The 19,769-nt window shown below is 34.6% G+C and overlaps 1 protein-coding gene across 2 annotated transcripts; it reads left to right on the top strand.

Annotated features, from left to right (window-relative positions):
• The first annotated feature begins 725 nt into the window (after nucleotides 1-725).
• Nucleotides 726-19,738, top strand: LOC106178078 (radixin). Of its 2 annotated transcripts, XM_086999377.1 has the most exons (16): nucleotides 726-854; nucleotides 1,927-2,004; nucleotides 2,239-2,253; nucleotides 3,572-3,655; nucleotides 5,056-5,151; nucleotides 5,482-5,586; nucleotides 5,935-6,104; nucleotides 6,256-6,339; nucleotides 6,556-6,702; nucleotides 6,930-7,026; nucleotides 7,159-7,322; nucleotides 16,582-16,691; nucleotides 16,829-16,989; nucleotides 17,159-17,357; nucleotides 17,529-17,623; nucleotides 17,869-19,738. In XM_086999377.1, exons 2-16 carry the CDS (start codon nucleotides 1,993-1,995, stop codon nucleotides 18,031-18,033), a joined length of 1,704 nt encoding a protein of 567 aa, XP_086855503.1. In that variant the 5' UTR covers nucleotides 726-854; nucleotides 1,927-1,992; the 3' UTR covers nucleotides 18,034-19,738. The 2 variants fall into 2 exon arrangements, with proteins under 2 accessions (XP_086855503.1, XP_013416553.1); XM_013561099.2 differs by lacking the exon at nucleotides 2,239-2,253.
• Nucleotides 19,739-19,769: the final 31 nt, after the last annotated feature.

The following is a 19,769-nucleotide window of genomic DNA, read 5'->3' as shown; positions in this document are numbered from 1 at the left end:
CAATGAACCTTCGGACTATTGAACCTTCGGACTATCGCTACGGCCCCGTTGGTCAAGTTAAACTGGCTAAGAAAAAAAGAGCTCTAACCGTATGGGATGATCTGGGATGTGATAATAGTTTTTTACACAAGAAAGGATGGAAAAAGTGACAAATCTCTGAGCTGAAGCGCATAAGAGCGCAGAGTGACTTAAGTTGCGACTTTGAAGGATAACTAGCTATTACTAACAATCCACGTATCTAAAGCTACTTTTTTCGCAATAACTTCAGTTTCACATTTCCTGAAAAGACGGGACCGTCTAAACGAGTATTAAAATACCTCTCATAGATCTACAAAGCGTTTGAGTCCAGGTGCACGACCAGACGGATCAATGATTTGTGTGTGAAAGAAAATAACTTTTTTGTCTCGAGGAGAATTAGATCTAGATATAAAATCCCATCTACAGTTCCTCAGATTAGAAAAAAAACGAGACCCTGACTCGTGCGAGCAGACGACGAGTTTATGTGTAATATTACAGGTCTGTTTATGTTAACAAAACTGCAAGTTGTAATCTCTTGCACTCAGTAAAGAGTACATAATAGTGCCGCATAAGTAACAGATTTTTTTCTAGGATAAGCATATTGAAATTTCATTCTCTAAATGTAACTTCCATGATGAAGATATGTTTTGAAACAAATGTACATGAATGAAATGAAAGACTTTATAAGACCTGCTAAAAACGGGTTCAATAGCCCCTAGAGGGATGGGCTCTATTGAAAAGCCTCTTCTTGAGCATGATTGACGCATGCCCCACCCAACCCGAGGCCGGCCATATTGGTTTCCCACTCGGTCAATCACAGAGGAGGAAGACTTGTGGTAAGTGGGAAAGACGTAATATGAAGCATGATATAAACATCAGATTTGGTTATGGTCTTCAAAATAAGTAAGCACTGATATCGGGGTACAGAATAATAGTCATGGAAAGCGGTGACGAGGGTGGACATTGCTTTCTTGCAGCCGCCGCGCCCTTGGCGCGATTATCCGCCTTTTCAAACCGAATGAGATTATTTGTAGGATTAAAAGGAAATCTTGATTTGGTTTTATTTGAAACAGAATATGTTGGATGTATTTCGTTTCTATTTTCTTAGAGATACATTCGTTTGTTTTAACTGTCATTGTGCAAATGGTTCTTAATGTTTTATAATTTTAATTGAACAGTGGTATGTCGCATACTCCCAAATTACACGTCGTGCCGGTGGCATTGGTAGCACACCCGAGGCACCGGATACGCATTCTTTGGACATTATAACTATCCGTGAAAAAATATATGGCGCGGTTGTTTGGGTGAAATGGATTGTCATTCTTCAGAAGTGCAGGGTCGTTCAAACTTTAAATGAACGTCGTTTTGCTTGGAAAAAGCATATCAAAGTTCATCTCAGCACACCTGTATTTATTCATTCATTTGACTTTTGTTTGCCGAATGAATAGCGATTTATCGCCGAGATAACTGTGATTCTTAAAAGATCTTAGAGGAGGTTACAAATGGACCAACACCCCTCTTGCATTAACTTTATGTCTCTAGGTTTGAACATGATTACTCATTTAGCAGAATAAAGTTGAAATTCCTGATAAAAGCTTCACATAAGATAAGGACTCACAATTTACACCCACTCTACAGGTATGTCATTGGGTGTGACCTACCAATAGCTACAAACAGTTTAAAGATTAGTAATGGTCAATTGCTCAGTATTTCAAGTCTCTTAGTCTTTGTGTAAATGGGACTTCATCCCTGTTAGGAAGAACACAAATGTACCTTGGCACTGTACGTTGATATTTATGAATGTATGTTATCATTTATTTATTTTTAGCTTTATATAAAAGAGAATTTGAACTAACTGTTTATATAAAAAGGCACTTTATCTTCTTTTTTAACTTCTCCTTTTCATAGATTTCAGATTACTTGGGATAACCAGGAAGCAACTGGAATAACAAGGTGTTCAAAAAACCTAACAAGATGCCAAAGGCAGTAAGTATTATATGATGCTTTTTAAAGGCTATTTGCTGTATCAAAATCTATTCCATAATCTTACCAAGCCATTGAAGTCAGTGTTGGTTAAAATGAAAATGAACCGTATCTGTGTTCATTTCTACATGGGTCTTTTGTGATTTTCACCAAATTAATAAAGTTTATTAATATGAAATAAACACTTAATAGCTTCTATCTATTTATTTATTTATTTATTTATTTATTTATTTTTAGGGGAGGATAAGACAAGTTAGTATAGATTTTGTCTGTCACTATTAAGTGGTTTGAATGAAGTATACTTCAATTCCTTATTTTGTCCCACCACACTGGTGAATTTATAATGCTTCAATAGATCTTATATTCATAGTTTAGCATTTGTACCAGCTACCACAAAAGAAAACTACTCAAAAAAGACTTAAATTTTAATTTGACCTGATAGAAATGTATTGTAACATAAGACTTGGTGATTTCAGTAATGTGGAACACTGTATATGTGATAAAATTAAGTTGGGATGTTTATGATAAAGTATGTTGATGTGTTTAAATATTAACTTATAATAGACTGACACAATTCTGTTCCTAGTGTATGAGACCATATGTCATTGTGTGTAAATGTACTTCTGACCCAGCATAACAAGTTGGGACAAAAGGTAGCATTTGTCAAATAGCAGTCATGCAAAGAAGCTAAGACAAATATAACTAACTATATTTTAAAATAAAAATTTCATTGACATACCTTAGTTTTCTCATAGCATTTATCAATATATAAATATTAATGAGAAAAATTCTGGTGATAGTGGTATTAATCAGGGTGAAAATTAATGTTTGACTGGAGATTAAGAAACATGGACCAAGCTTCAGACCATCTTATCTCACAACTCCTTTAGCCTATTTACAGATACTGCAGTTACACCCTCTTTAGTGCAGTGTGGTACACACCTGACAAAGTAAACAATGAGTTGACCTTTTTGCATCTTAATCAGGAGCACTGTTTGGTTGAAGGTTCCTTTTCATTGCGCTCCTTTGATGTATTTGCATGTCTCGTAAATGATAAGCAGTTTCCCCTTGTTTACAATCTTTTAAAACCTCGTTGAATCTTGATTCATTCTTATTCAATCTTGTAACTTCTGCATTTTTTATGTTTGTCATTAGTATTTTATTTGTTAATTATATTATTTATATGGGGGGGGGTTGCTCAAATTTTATGGCCAAAAGTGACTGTAAGGTGTCAAATATGGTTTTATCAAGTTATAATCTGATTTTAGCCATAAGGGTCACATAGTTTTGTAACGCTATCTTATCTCTTTGCTTAGCACTGAAAAAATCTGCAAGCAATGTTGAATAGCTAGTAAATAAAAGTTATCTTGCTGTTTACAGGTAAAACAAGAAAAGGATTTTGAGACTATATATATATATATATCCACAAAATTGTGATTTTAAATAAAACCACAATTTTGTGGATATAAAGCCTATCTGTGTTCAATTCTACAAGGGTCTTTTGTGACTTTTACCAAATTAATGAAATTTATTCTAAAATGAAGTTAAGATCAAAGTCTTATATTTATAGGTCAATGTTCGAGTCACCACCATGGATGCAGAGCTGGAGTTTGCCATCCAGCCAAACACAACAGGCAAACAGCTCTTTGACCAGGTAGGTTTTTCCCTTAGATTTGAAATTGTTTAATGTATTCTTGAAGGATGAAAGTTGTCAATACATAGTGATAATGTAAGCCGTTTTCACATTTTAAGATGTATATATATGATCAGAATATCTATGATCAGAATATCTATTTGGATTTTGAACTGAGACAGGATTGAATATTGAAACCTTATCAACATTCAACTGTTGCATGGTTTTCTTTTGAGTATTCCCCTAACCCCTTTGTTTCCCTTCTTTTCCTCTGTGCAAAATCTAGAAAAATGATATGATAGCACCTTTTTTTGTTTTAGTTTTCCCCAACTTTTGCTTTAGTTCTGAACTTCAAATACTGAAAGGATTCTTTGGCAATGATTCATCATTCTTCATGATTTCAAGCTAAAGATGCGGTTATTATTTTCCCATTATCAGTTTGATATTTTAAAATGGTAATTAAGGTGTATGCCAGATGGAATGCTCAGTCACGGTGATCTTTGAGTGATATACACATGTACTAAGATAACCACTGATTACTTCTCAAAGTATTGGGAAGAGTCAAAATTAAATTAGATTTTTTTCTTGCTGAAAATTGTTGTCTCTCATTATACATTGGATGGCACAAACTGAAAACCCTTGTGTGGCTCTTTATCCTCAACATTCACCCTAGTATAAGGATACTCTCCAACCACAGGGTGCGCTAGTATGTTACAAAAATTATTGTATCATACCCTGTGGGATTTCATGTAATCAACTGCTACTCATTCTTTGCCGCCGGACATACTCTTTGTATTTGTAAGTGGGGGTGATTACACACCTAGGTGCCGAGTAGTGCACATCCATGTGTATGTTACATAAAGCAAGTCAAGCATGACTTACTCCAGATGCCCAGCTGAGTGATTATGCCCAACCCCACAGTTTTTATCTTTCTCTGCTGCTGAGCCACCGTTTAAGGGGTGGAGTAATTATATAGCACTGGACAATCAGTTTTTCCACAGGGGCTGATATTTTCATTTTGTATACTATTTTAGAAACCTCTGATATCAGAGGCATACATAACTCTGGACATATACCATAGGCTTAGGATAGTAAACCAACAGTAGTCTTTTCCTGATATCTTAATTTTCGTAGCATTCATTTAGTTATGCCATTATTTATTGATATTTTTTACAATATAAGGGAGTTGTTATTACATATTATCTAAAAGAAATTGGTTCTGAGGATGTAATGAAAAAAAGATAAATAATGAATGAAAGATGACTTTTGTCAGAAATTCCTTGATAAGCATTCAATAATGTATGCAGTTACATATCCATTATTTGTACCACCAGCTGTAGATAGATTTGGTATGATTCCTGACCCATCTCATTCTGATTCTTTTTGTACAGTATTTCATGGTTTGTTTGTTGTATGTTCAGGTGGTGAAGACAATTGGGCTACGTGAAATCTGGTTCTTTGGCTTGCAGTACATAGATAGCAAGGGCTACTCCACATGGCTGAAACTTAACAAAAAGGTAGATGGCAAGATTTTTAATGAAGATGTGTCTTAGGCAAATTATTATTATCATGTATATTATTGATTTTGTCATAGGGTCTCTTAACAAAGATATAATGAAGGAGAATGGTAACTGATGGAGTAGCAAGGTATGCATTTACTCCCAATTACATCTCATTTTGTCTAAATGATCCTCTATGGTACTTTTAACATTATCAATAATGCCACTGGTGTCATTTATTGTTTCTATGGAACGTGTAAACAAAATATCAAAATATAGAATCCATTATGTTTAAGTTACATGTCTGTTACCTCGATCTGTATTTGCTTATATGATATTTCATTCCAGGTGATGAGCCAAGATGTACGCAAAGAGTCTCCCCTCCAGTTCAAATTCCGAGCTAAGTTCTTCCCTGAGGATGTGGCTGAAGAACTCATTCAGGAAGTCACACAGGTAAAGTTTTTTGTATAATATATATCTTAAAAAGGCAGCATTGCATATGATATTTAAACTGTAGCCAAAGTGTGTTGTTGTTACTCATGTGGTTTGTAAATTATATATAATTTGAAAGCCACTTCAGGAACAATACCACTTATCTCAACTTCCTTAGAAACTGTTCATGTTTCTAAAGGAGTTGAGGGTGATGTTTGAGAGTATAATTCAAGAACAACATTTATTTAGTTGTGAAATGAACATATTTTACTCTCTTGTCTGATGGAATACAACCTTTTTCACAATTTGAAAAGGTTGGTTGTCAAGACTTTATTTATTAATTTATTTTGAATCATGGTCTTGTTTCAGAGAATGTTCTTTCTGCAAGTGAAAGAAGGTATCCTGAATGATGAAATTTACTGTCCGCCTGAGACATCTGTGCTGTTAGCATCATACGCAGTTCAAGCAAAATACAGTGACTATGACCCTGATAAACATAAGCCACGGTGTCTAGAGAATGACAGGCTGCTACCTCAGCGGTAAGCAAAATTTGTGTGCTAGTGTTGATGAAAATAAAGATAATTTAAAATTTTCGATTGTGAACTCACAATTTTTGTGGTTCTTTCTTAAGTCATGTAATTTTCCACATTCAAATTGGGGTTTATCTTTGATGTAATTTTACTTTTTAAGGGTTTATGACCAACACAAGATGACAAAGGAACAATGGGAGGAGAGGATAGTTAACTGGTGGGCTGAACACAAAGATATGCTCAGGTAACATGGAAAAACAGACATTTAGATGTGCAGGAAAATATTTTGTAAGACATCTTATGGTTGCATAATTTGTTTTTTAGTTGATTGATATCATTAAGTTTGGTTTCATTACAGATTTACACATGCAAAGGCAGTGCTTGTCTAATAGATATTGAATTGGTATATTGCTTAATGTTCATAAGTATTGGAGAATTTCAAAAATTATTTCATCTGCAGAGAGGATGCAATGCTGGAGTACCTTAAGATTGCCCAAGACTTGGAAATGTATGGAGTCAACTATTTTGAAATCAAGAATAAAAAGGGTTCGGACCTGTGGTTAGGAGTGGATGCTTTAGGACTCAATGTATATGAAAAAGAGGACAAGTAAGAACTTTTCATCAATATAAATTAATCTAAAACATGACTTCTTTTTCTCTTCTCAAAACAAAAACTGTTAATGTCATTTCCTGCCAACAATTGTATATTTTGTATGTATGCCTTTTCTTATACTTAAAATGCCTTTCCTTATATTTGAAAGATTATTTAAATTGAAATAATCTCTATATTTGTAATTTCATCATCTTTAATTTCCAACACAATTGCACTTTCAGATTAACTCCAAAGATTGGATTCCCTTGGAGTGAAATTAGAAACATCTCCTTTAATGACAAGAAGTTTGTGATCAAGCCAATTGACAAGAAAGCACCAGTAAGTATTAAGTGATTTCCTTGTGGTTAACAGTAGTAAGATCATCCAAAGTGGAGCATAATTGATTACATGCTTATTTTACAAAAAAGGAAGAAAAAAAACATTTCTATATATATTGCCTCTTATTTACAGGACTTTGTATTCTATGCACCAAGATTAAGAATTAACAAGCGCATTTTGGCCTTATGCATGGGCAATCACGAGCTGTACATGCGCCGACGTAAACCAGACACCATTGAAGTACAGCAGATGAAGGCTCAAGCTAAAGAAGAGAAACAGTCTAGGCACATTGAAAGGTGAGAGTTTAAAAGAAATGAAACCCAACAGTTTTTATGCCAACGGGTACCAGTATTTTCATTTTCAGATTTCCATATAGGATGCATCTCAACTTCAGCAGCAGGTTTGATTGATGATCTGTTATCTATGTCACCTGCTCTTCTGTTGAAACACAAAATCAGGATAATCATAACAGCAATTTTGATTTGCGTAGTATACATCAATCAGACGTGCTGTTGAATGTCAGAGTCCAATAAATGTGCACATATGAAGGCTTGACAAGGCTGGCTCACCTCAGACCTGAAGCTTGGAATAAGAAATTCATAGTAAGTTGCTGAAATGGCAAACCTATTAACATGTACATGAACCTGATGCAGCACCTGTCAAGAGTAATATTTCCTACAATTGCAGTTCACAACGTGCTACATGTTTGTCCCATTCTCCATACAAGAAGACAAAGAAATTTCGCTTTTATGGGTAATGAGCATCAAGTGTTTAAAAAATTTCTTGGTGTGGATATTTGGACATTTTTTTTCTTTGCATGCATTGCAATTAGATTTGAATCAAGAGTGATTTTTTTTCCTTTTATTTTTATATTTTTCCTTATTACGATGTGACAAAACGGTCTCAAATGGGAAAATATTGCCATGTTTAGGTTTTATAGATTGTTGTAATTTTTTATCCTTATAAGCAAAGAATATTAAACCATTCTCTAAAGTAGATCAAAATCTCTGGTTTGCAAGAGTTGGGGTGGGATCATGCAGACGTTTTGCTGCATGATTTAAAGGTTTGCTCTCCTACAAAAAACTTCCTTGACTCCAATTTTGAAAAGAATTAGGATTAAGGCATTTTGTTGATGTTATATTTTTTTGCATTAAAAACATCTTAAAGTTCCTTAGAACAAAAGGAGAGAGAACTGTAATTATTGATTTTAATTTGAATAAAATATCCTAGCCTTATTTATTGTACCACCAGCGTTAGCGCTGGCGGTACACATGGTTTCGGTCTCGTCCGGATCGTTCCGCCGGCTCCGCCGGTTCCGCCGGCTCCGCCGGCTCCGCCGGACGGCTACCGTTACCGCTTCTCCTCCTAGACGGTAAGGCCCCCCATACCCATCTCATGGATTTAGGTCACCTATAATCTCAACTCGTTCCACGTAAAATTTGGGCTTTGTCGGTATTGGGGTCTGGGTGTGGCACTCATTGCAATGCACCCTTGTCTAAAAATGGCAAAATTAAATGCTAATTATCTACCCTACGGAAGGAGTTATGGGAAAAATTTCTATAGACGGCTTTCCAAAAGTCATATGTGTAGATTTCAAATATACCCTTGGATTTGACCTTTGACCTTTACTTCAAGGTCAAATGGGCCAAAATTTTCAAAAAAATGAAATTTTTTACGAAAAAAAATTTTTTTGCCCTGTTATTCAGAGACCACACAGACTTAACCAATAATATTATTGGAAAGTGTTACCCTTCAGGTCATCTTTCATCTCCATGAATTTGGGGTCAATCGGTGCATTTTCACGGGAGTAGCGGCCATAAGATACCGAAACTGAAAACTGTCTCTAATTCGGGAACCGTTAATGCTAGAGACCCATTCTTTTTTGCATTTTGTAGAGCATGTAAAGCCCAACACTGGAGGTGGTCTCGGTTTTTTTGTATTCCATACGGTTTTCGAGTTACGCTGTATCAAAAAGTACATATTGGTGGTAAAAGCAAAATGTGCAGTACGGTAATGGATAATAAATTTTGAACTCTGGAAAAATAAAACATTAGGCTTGGCAAAGCAGACAACTTGTGTTCAAAAATGACATAATTTCATCAAATTTGAACTTCTGAAACTTCAGAGCACCTCCTATTTCAAGAATTTTGACCAAAATGACATTTTCTTTATTTTAATTAATTTTTTCTGTACGAAATTTAAGGCACATTATGGTAACTCCAAAATTATAGCATTTAGTCCCTTATATCTCCAAAACTGGCAGAGATAGGTCTATAGTTACTATTGAAGTTGGATAGGAAGTCATATACTGGCAATCTATATGTGACCTTAAAATTGACCTTTGACCTACTTTTCACCATGAACTGAACTTTGCAAATTTTTCTTCCCTTTTATCTCCAAAACTGGCAGAGATAGGCCCATAGTTACTATTGAACTTGAATAGGAAGTCATATACTGGCAATCTATATGTGACCTTAAAATTGACCTTTGACCTACTTTTCACCATAAACTGAACTTTGCAAATTTTGCTTTCCTTTTATCTCCAAAACTGGCTGAGATAGGTCCGTAGTTACTATTGAACTTGAATAGGAAGTCATATACTGGCAATCTAAATGTGACCTTAAAATTGACCTTTGACCTACTTTTCACCATAAACTGAACTTTGCAAAATTTGCTTCCGTTTTATCTCCAAAACTGGCAGAGATAGGTCCATAGTTACTATTGAACTTGAATAGGAAGTCATATACTGGCAATCTAAATGTGACCTTAAAATTGACCTTTGACCTACTTTTCACCATGAACTGAACTTTGCAAATTTTGCTTCCCTTTTATCTCCAAAACTGGCAGAGATAGGTCCATAGTTACTACTGAACTTGAATAGGAAGTCATATACTGGCAATTAAATGTGACCTTAAAATTGACCTTTGACCTACTTTTCACCATGAACTGAACTTTGCATGTAAAGCCCAATACTGGAGGTGGTCTCGGGTTTTTTTGTATTCCATACGGTTTTCGAGTTACGCTGTATCAAAAAGTACATATTGGTGGTAAAAGCAAAATGTGCAGTACGGTAATGGATAATAAATTTTGAACTCTGGAAAAATAAAACATAAGGCTTGGCAAAGCAGACAATGTGTTCAAAAATGACATTATTTCATCAAACTTGAACTTCTGAAACTTCAGAGCACCTCCTATTTCAAGAATTTTGACCAAAATGACATTTTCTTTATTTTAATTAATTTTTTCTGTACAAAATTTAAGGCACATTATGGTAACTCCAAAATTATAACATTTAGTCCCTTATATCTCCAAAACTGGCAGAGATAGGTCCATAGTTACTATTGAACTTGAATAGGAAGTCATATACTGGCAATATAAATGTGACCTTAAAATTGACCTTTGACCTACTTTTCACCATGAACTGAACTTTGCAAATTTTGCTTCCCTTTTATCTCCAAAACTGGCAGAGATAGGTCCATAGTTACTATTGAACTTGAATAGGAAGTCATATACTGGCAATCTAAATGTGACCTTAAAATTGACCTTTGACCTACTTTTCACCATGAACTGAACTTTGCATGTAAAGCCTAATACTGGAGGTGGTCTCGGTTTTTTTGTATTCCATACGGTTTTCGAGTTACGCTGTATCAAAAAGTACATATTGGTGGTAAAAGCAAAATGTGCAGTACGGTAATGGATAATAAATTTTGAACTCTGGAAAAATAAAACATAAGGCTTGGCAAAGCAGACAACTTGTGTTCAAAAATGACATTATTTCATCAAACTTGAACTTCTGAAACTTCAGAGCACCTCCTATTTCAAGAATTTTGACCAAAATGACATTTTCTTTATTTTAATTAATTTTTTCTGTACGAAATTTAAGGCACATTATGGTAACTCCAAAATTATAACATTTAGTCCCTTATATCTCCAAAACTGGCAGAGATAGGTTCATAGTTACTATTGAACTTGAATAGGAAGTCATATACTGGCAATATAAATGTGACCTTAAAATTGACCTTTGACCTACTTTTCACCATGAACTGAACTTTGCAAATTTTGCTTCCCTTTTATCTCCAAAACTGGCAGAGATAGGTCCATAGTTACTATTGAACTTGAAAAGGAAGTCATATACTGGCAATCTAAATGTGACCTTAAAATTGACCTTTGACCTACTTTTCACCATAAACTGAACTTTGCAAATTTTGCTTCCCTTTTATCTCCAAAACTGGCAGAGATAGGTCCATAGTTACTATTGAACTTGAATAGGAAGTCATATACTGGCAATCTAAATGTGACCTTAAAATTGACCTTTGACTTACTTTTCACCATGAACTGAACTTTGCAAATTTTGCTTCCCTTTTATCTCCAAAACTGGCAGAGATAGGTCCATAGTTACTATTGAACTTGAATAGGAAGTCATATACTGGCAATATAAATGTGACCTTAAAATTGACCTTTGACCTACTTTTCACCATGAACTGATAGGTCCATAGTTACTATTGAACTTGAATAGGAAGTCATATACTGGCAATCTAAATGTGACCTTAAAATTGACCTTTGACCTACTTTTCACCATGAACTGAACTTTGCAAATTTTGCTTTCCTTTTATCTCCAAAACTGGCAGAGATAGGTCTGTAGTTACTATTGAACTTGAATAGGAAGTCATATACTGGCAATCTAAATGTGACCTTAAAATTGACCTTTGACCTACTTTTCACCATGAACTGAACTTTGCAAATTTTGCTTCCCTTTTATCTCCAAAACTGGCAGAGATAGGTCCATAGTTACTATTGAAATTGAATAGGAAGTCATATACTGGCAATCTAAATGTGACCTTAAAATTGACCTTTGACCTACTTTTCACCATGAACTGAACTTTGCAAATTTTGCTTCCCTTTTATCTCCAAAACTGGCAGAGATAGGTCCATAGTTACTATTGAACTTGAATAGGAAGTCATATACTGGCAATCTAAATGTGACCTTAAAATTGACCTTTGACCTACTTTTCACCATGAACTTAACTTTGCAAATTTTGCTTCCCTTTTATCTCCAAAACTGGCAGAGATAGGTCCATAGTTACTATTGATCTTGAATAGGAAGTCATATACTGGCAATCTAAATGTGACCTTAAAATTGACCTTTGACCTACTTTTCACCATGAACTGAACTTTGCATGTAAAGCCCAATACTGGAGGTGGTCTCGGTTTTTTTGTATTCCATACGGTTTTCGAGTTACGCTGTATCAAAAAGTACATATTGGTGGTAAAAGCAAAATGTGCAGTACGGTAATGGATAATAAATTTTGAACTCTGGAAAAATAAAACATAAGGCTTGGCAAAGCAGACAACTTGTGTTCAAAAATGACATTATTTCATCAAACTTGAACTTCTGAAACTTCAGAGCACCTCCTATTTCAAGAATTTTGACCAAAATGACATTTTCTTTATTTTAATTAATTTTTTCTGTACGAAATTTAAGGCACATTATGGTAACTCCAAAATAATAACATTTAGTCCCTTATATCTCCAAAATAGCAGAGATAGGTCCATAGTTACTATTGAACTTGAATAGGAAGTCATATACTGGCAATATAAATGTGACCTTAATATTGACCTTTGACCTACTTTTCACCATGAACTGAACTTTGCAAATTTTGCTTTCCTTTTATCTCCAAAACTGGCAGAGATAGGTCCATCGTTACTATTGAACTTGAATAGAAAGTCATATACTGGCAATCTAAATGTGACCTTGAAATTGACCTTTGACCTACTTTTCACCATGAACTGAATTTTGCAAATTTTGCTTCCGTTTTATCTCCAAAACTGACATAGATAGGTCCATAGTTATTATTAAACTTGAATAGGAAGTCCTATACTGGCAATATAAGTGTGACCTTGAAATTGACCTTTGACCTACTTTTTATCATGAACTGAACTTTTTTTCTCTTTTAACTTCAAACTTGACAGAGATAGGTTCATAGTTATTCTTGAACTTGAATATGAAGTCATATACTGGCAATTTACTGTGACCTTGAAATTGACCCTTGACCTACCTTACGAAGAACTTAAATTTGATTGTACCATATATGTTTTTTGCAATAGTTTAAAAATTCTTGTTGATTGCATTTTTACAGCTTGTCAAGCACAAAACTGGTGACTGTGTCCCTTATTTTGTGTATGTGGGGGTCTATACGAATGCGCTTGCTCCAGCTGGTGGTACAATATTCGGAGGCGGTATCGCCTCTCTGATCCTCTAGTTTGTACCACCAGCATAGGCGCTGGCGGTGCACATGTTTTTAGTCCCGACCCGTCTCATTCGCCAGCTCCGATGGCTCCGCAACCATGTCACCATTTCCGCTTCTCTACCTAGACTACAAGTACATACCCATCTTTTGGATGTAGGACACATATAATCTCAACTCCATGTAAATTTTGGGCTTTGTTGGTGCACGGGTCTAGGTGTGATGCTTGTCGCAATGCACCCTTGTCCAAAATATGCTAAATGCTAAACATCTCCCAAACTGAAGGAATTATGGGGAAAATATCTATAGATGGCTGACCGAAAGTCATGTGGAGATTTCAAATATGCTCTTTTGCCTTTAAGTCAAGGTCAAAAGAGCCAAAAATTTCTAATAATGGGAATTTTTTGCAAAAAAAAAAAAAAAAAATTATTTGTGCCGATTTTTAGCAACTACACAGATCTAAACTGTAGTATTATTGGCAGGTTTTACACTTAGGGTCATCTTTCATCTTCGTGAGATTTGCTTTAATCGGTGCATTTTCGTGGGAGAAGCAGCCATTAGATGCCGAAACTGAAAACTGGCCATGAACTGCACTTCACAAATTTGGATTTGACCTTTGACCTACTTCCCCATGATTTTGTTATAAATTGTAATTTTCAACAAAAAATTAAGAACATTTGTTTACTGCATTTTATAGAGCTTGTCAAGCACAACACTGGAGGTTGTGCCCCCCCCCCCCCCTCTCCTTTTTTTATGTACAGACACAGATGTGTCTGTACATATTGCCATCACCTGCGTCTGTCATCGCCGTCGCCATCGCCGATCATGTCGCCGTGCACTTTCAGCGTTAACACCATAAGTGGAAGACGGTTTTACTTTTTGGCTTTATATTTACAGAGCTGATGAATATTCATAAAACGCAGGTCAAGTTCGAAAATCAGCATGATCGGGCCATTATTGTAGAATTTATGCTGTTTTTTCACTTTTCAGCATATATGCAACACTGTTAACACATTTCAAGGAAAACTGATAGGCCTGTTGTCATGAAACTCACAGGAGTAATCAATCTCACTAAAGCGCAGATCAAGTTCGAAAATTGGCATGATCGGGCCACTATTTTAGTAGTTATGCTTTTTTTTCACTTTTCAGCATATATGCAACACTGTTAACACATTTCAAGGAAAACCGATAGACCTGTTGTCATAAAACTCACAGGAGTAATCAATCTTACTAAAACGCAGGTCAAGTTCGAAAATCAGCATAATCGGACCATTATTTTAGAAGTTATGCTGTTTTTTCACATTTCCTCAGATTCAATTCTTATGCATGTTAACAGTCTCATTATTTAATTAATAAGATAAGTTAAAGTGTTTGTTTGACATTTCCTGCATCTTTACAACATTGTTAGTTGATTACGTAAAAATGATGGTAAACTTGTAATCGTGTATTGTGTAATAAAGTGTCAAAAATGGAAATAAACTCATATCATTGCAGTTTGTAAGATTCAATCATTCACTATGTTCAGAAACTCAGAATGGAGGAAATTGGACATTTGACACTGTTCTATTGATATTTTTCACATCTCTCCAATTTTCTTAGTTGATCATATAAAAATGGCAGTAAACTGTTAATTTTGTTTTATGTTAAAAAAGTGTTAAAAATGGAAATAAACCCATTTCAGAATAGTGCTGTCTTGTTTCACATTTCCTCAGATTCCATTTTTAGGCATGTTAACAGTTTCATTATTTAATTAATAAGATAAGTAAAAGTGTTTGTTTGACATTTCCTGCATCTTTACAACATTGTTAGTTGATTTTGTAAAAATTATGGTGATTTTGTTATCGTGTATTGTGTAATAAAGTGTCAAAAATGGAAATAAACTCATATCATTGCAGTTTGTAAGATTCAATCATTCACTATGTTCAGAAACTCAGAATGGAGGAAATTGGACATTTGACACTGTTCTATTGATATTTTTCACATCTCATCAATTTTCTTAGTTGATCATATAAAAATGGCAGTAAACTGTTAATTTTGTTTTATGTTAAAAAAGTGTTAAAATGAAAAAAAAAAAAAAAAACATTTCAGAACAGTGCTGTCTTGTTTACATTTTGGCATTTTCAAGTTGTGACTTTGAAGTTCCATGGGCCTGAAGACCTTTGCTAGTCACATTTTCTGAATATACATAATACTAATATTTTATTATTAAAAATTAATGGTCATTATGCTGTTAAACGTTATGTAATATTGCATCAAAATTTGGAAAAAAAAATATTTTGGGCACTGCTCCCACGATGACCATTTAAGAAAAATCATGTGACTTACTGTTCTCAAACTTACAGGAAAGAAACATGGGACTAAAATACAGCTTCAGTAGGCAATGCAGTCTGTTTGGTAATTCTTTCTGCTAGTTAAACAGTTTTTTTTTTGTGAAAACTTAATTTTTCACATATTGGCATTTTCAAGGTGTGACTTTGAATTTCCATGGGCTTGAAGACCCATAATAGTCACATTTTCTGAAAATCCATGATACATATATTTTATTATTAAAAATTGATGGTCATTATGCTGTTAACCATTATGTAATATTGCATCAGAATAGAAGAAAACACAATTTTGGGTGCTGCTGCCATGATGACCATTATGGGAAAACCATGTTACTGATGATTGCCAAACGTTCAAAAAAGAAATACAGGACTAAAATGCAGCCTGAGTTGGAAAAGCAGTCTAATTGGCTTCTTTTTCTGGAAGTTATACATTTTCAAAGTGTGAACTTGAACTGCCATGGGCCTGAAGCCTTATGCTTGTTACACATTTTACTTACATTGGTATTACCTGTTGAGCATAATTAAAATTTGATGTTGAATTTGCAGTTTAACATAATGTACTTTTGCATCAGAATTGACAGTAGCCTATTTTGTGCATAGTTATTTCCTGCTTTTTGTCTGTACATTTGACAGCTTTGCTGCCTTGTTTTTTTTCCCCCTTACATATGCGCTTACTCCAGCTGGTAATACCATACCCAGAGGCGGTATTGCCTCTCTGATCCTCTAGTGTTTTTATTTTATTTTATTTTATTTTATTTTATTTTATCTATTTGTTTATATTTATTTTTATTATTTTATTTTTTACACCTTGTTTTTCCCCCATAAAATGTTTTTTTAGGATTTTTTGTGGTCTTCTGTTGTTGAGCAATACAGAGCAGGTTTTCCCCCTGGGCTATTTAACAGTATATGGCTTAAACTCATAAAATTATGACAAATATTTTATTGACATGATTACTGGCATTGTATATGTATTTTATCTCTAGAGCCCAGCTCCAAAAGGAAAAGACTGCCAGGGAAATGGCTGAAAAAGAAAAGTTGGAAATGGAAGAAAAGCTTAGACAACTGAAAGAAGAATCAGAGAGAGCAAGAGAAGGTAAAACAAGCCTATCATCAGTATTACCAATTGATAAGATTTATTTTTTTATTTTGCCATTACTGGTTGAGAGGTAGTACATTTTCTGTTTGAAATATAATCATATTTTAAACATTGATGTAAACATTTTGTTACAGAAATGGAGAGAAATGCTGAAATGGCAGCTCGTCTTGAGGAGCAGCGGCGCCAGGCAGAGATGGAAAGAGAAGAGGTAGAAAGAGCTAAAGCTGAGGCTGAGGAACTTAGAATTAAGGCAGAACAAGAGGCACATTTAGAGAAGGAAGAGAGGGAGAAAATGGTAATTTTGTTCAGGAACTTTGTCAATTTATTGTCTTGCTGGAATTATTTTGGGTTTTGTTGCTTTTCTTAAAGATAAGCAGATAAAGATTAGCTTCCTGTTTTTATAACATAAAACTTCATGTTAATGTCTTGCATGTGTTTATTATGTTTTATACTATATAATGTAGGCAAGAGCAGCAGAAGAGGCAAGACTGGAAGCAGAGGAAAAGGAACGTATCGCAAGGGAAAAAGAAGAAGAGCGTTTGAGAATGGAAGAAGAATTGGCAGAGGCCCGCAGGAAACTAGAAGAAGAGAGGCAACAATTTTTAGAACAGCAAATGAACCATGTAAAGGAAACAGAGGAGGAGGAAAATGACGTTGAAGGAGGTGAATAGAGAACATTTTCGCACACCTGCTTGTAAACAAAACTTTTCTGACTTCAAGTTGAAAAATATTTTTTCTGTGCATTTTGTGTACATTTATAAAATTAATGATTCAGCAGTACTTTTGTGAGTATATTTGAAATTGATATATTAATTCAGTAAAAAATATTTGCAGGTCAAGATATGGAAATTTTAGAAGATGCTCCTCGCCCAGAGGAAGAGCGTATTACACAAGCAGAAAAGAATGATAAGCTTCAGAAACAGCTTCAGGTATGACTTGTCATTTTTCTTTATAAATCACGGAATGAGTATTCTGTCAATAGACTCTCTTTGAATCCAAACACCTTTTTTCCCCCAATAAATCTGTGTGAGCTTTTAGTCATTAAGGTGGGGGTATGCATTTTATCATCTTTGCTTCTGTCATTATATTGATAAACAGTTATTTCGAGATTTAATAAGGCTCGGGATACTTTCTGTTTGACTTTGATATTTGACATAATATTTTATTTTTACAGTCTTTAAGTGCAGAATTGGAGGAAACAAGAGATGATTCCAAAGTAACACAAAATGATATGATATATCAGGACAATAGGCAAGCAGGCAGAGATAAGTACAAAACATTGAGGCAAATCCGTATGGGTAACACCAAGCAAAGAGTCAACCAGTTTGAATGCATGTAAATCCCACCAAAAATCCTGACGGACAGCCTTGACTTAATATCTTTTTACAATATTCCCACACAAACTTTAGCAGGACTGATTGGGTTAAAACATGGGGCAGTGTATTTGATTAGACTGTTAAGAATATACATTTCAAGGGACCAGATTGTTTTGTATTGTATTAGGGCAGAGCCCACAGCAGTATGTTGTGTATGATGATTGTTGAAATTGGAATGCCATGATTACAAATTATGCCATCAGTTTGAACAGACCCCAATTTATAGTATTTGTAGTCAGGTCATAGGATGCATTATGAAACTGTGGCCTTGTTTACCTTTGACATATATCTCATATATTTTCTTTGTAAAGGGTTGAGGAATAATCCTTGAATCTGTGAACACAATTATTGATAAGATATAGACTAAGGAATAAATATGATTCATACTGTGATACTGCTTGATTAACCTAAAGTGGGAAAGCAGTTTGTTAGCATTAGCACTGTTGATCTCCGAAAATTGGTGAAAATTATCCCAATATGATCAGCTGATGATGATATTCGTTCACCTCTGCTATCAACTGTCAAATGTGAGAATGTAATTCAGAGTTGTGACTTTGCCAGACGTTTGTAGTCTATAGTGATACCATTGTTTTCCAAATGTATTGACAGTTTTGTATAATGTTCTTTTCTATACAAAACCAGTTTATTATACTGAGGAAAAAATATTATGATGATAGGTATAATATATTTTGCACGTGGTTACCCAAGTTTACCGTTAGTAGATTACAAACAAAAAAGAACAATATTATATGTTTATTATTATTATTATAATCATTATCATTATGCCATTATTGTGTTGCATATTGTATTTGTACAGGTATTGGCAGAAGTATATTATTTTGTAATGGTGATTGGAACCATTCTATAGTGATCAGCTCAGTCATTCCACTTAACCTTATTATGATGTATGTGCTCAAGGAGCTGAAAGAATTCAAATACTTGGTACCTGTGTCAGCAACATTCCTAAGTTTCTTGGCTAAACCATTCCTTTGAGTAGAAAATAAGATATTCAAATCGTAAATGCCACAGGTGCTTTGTTTATGAATTCCTGGTCAGTTCTAGGTGACAAAAATGCCACGTATGCAACATCCACTGATAGCATTGATAAATTAATAAAACACAGGATACTTGTTTTAGAAATTCCTTATGTTCCTATACTAGAGTTATCTTCACAGGTTAGAGACAAACATAGTAAATATCAAAGCCATTACGAATAAATACACCTCAGAGTGCTTACAACATGTTTGGCTGCTACATACGAATATTGTGTGTTGGTATTAGGATGGGAGGGAATTTGGTATGTTGTCGGCTGTATAGCGTTTTTGTACATATCATGATTACAGCACTCGGATTATAGTCAAGTCTTCCAGTTCGTGCAGACACTGGGGATTCCCCTATATAAAAACACAACAGATCTAGAGCTGCACATAGAATACATACTTATTGAAGGCGTGCACGCATGTACGTGACTGCTTTGCTGTCCGTGGAATATACTGATACTATTTATTTGCTGCTTGCTTTTCCCATCACTTAAGCAAATTACTTGTTATCTTGCTGCTGCGTTTGATGAGCAAAAGGAAGGACATGTACAACTGATCTGATAAGTACCTTCAGAAGATGCCACAAATTGTCTCAAATTGACTTCGGAAAAATAAATAGCTAAACTTACCAGTGTATTGTTGACGTTTTTTTATAACTG

This window comes from Lingula anatina, chromosome 1 (genome assembly GCF_051362555.1).
Source record: "Lingula anatina isolate TDL-2025a chromosome 1, LinAna3.0, whole genome shotgun sequence".
Classification (NCBI taxonomy): Eukaryota; Metazoa; Brachiopoda; class Lingulata; order Lingulida; family Lingulidae; genus Lingula; species Lingula anatina.
Note: the sequence above shows the minus strand (reverse complement) of the source record. Positions and strands in the feature narration are given on the sequence as shown.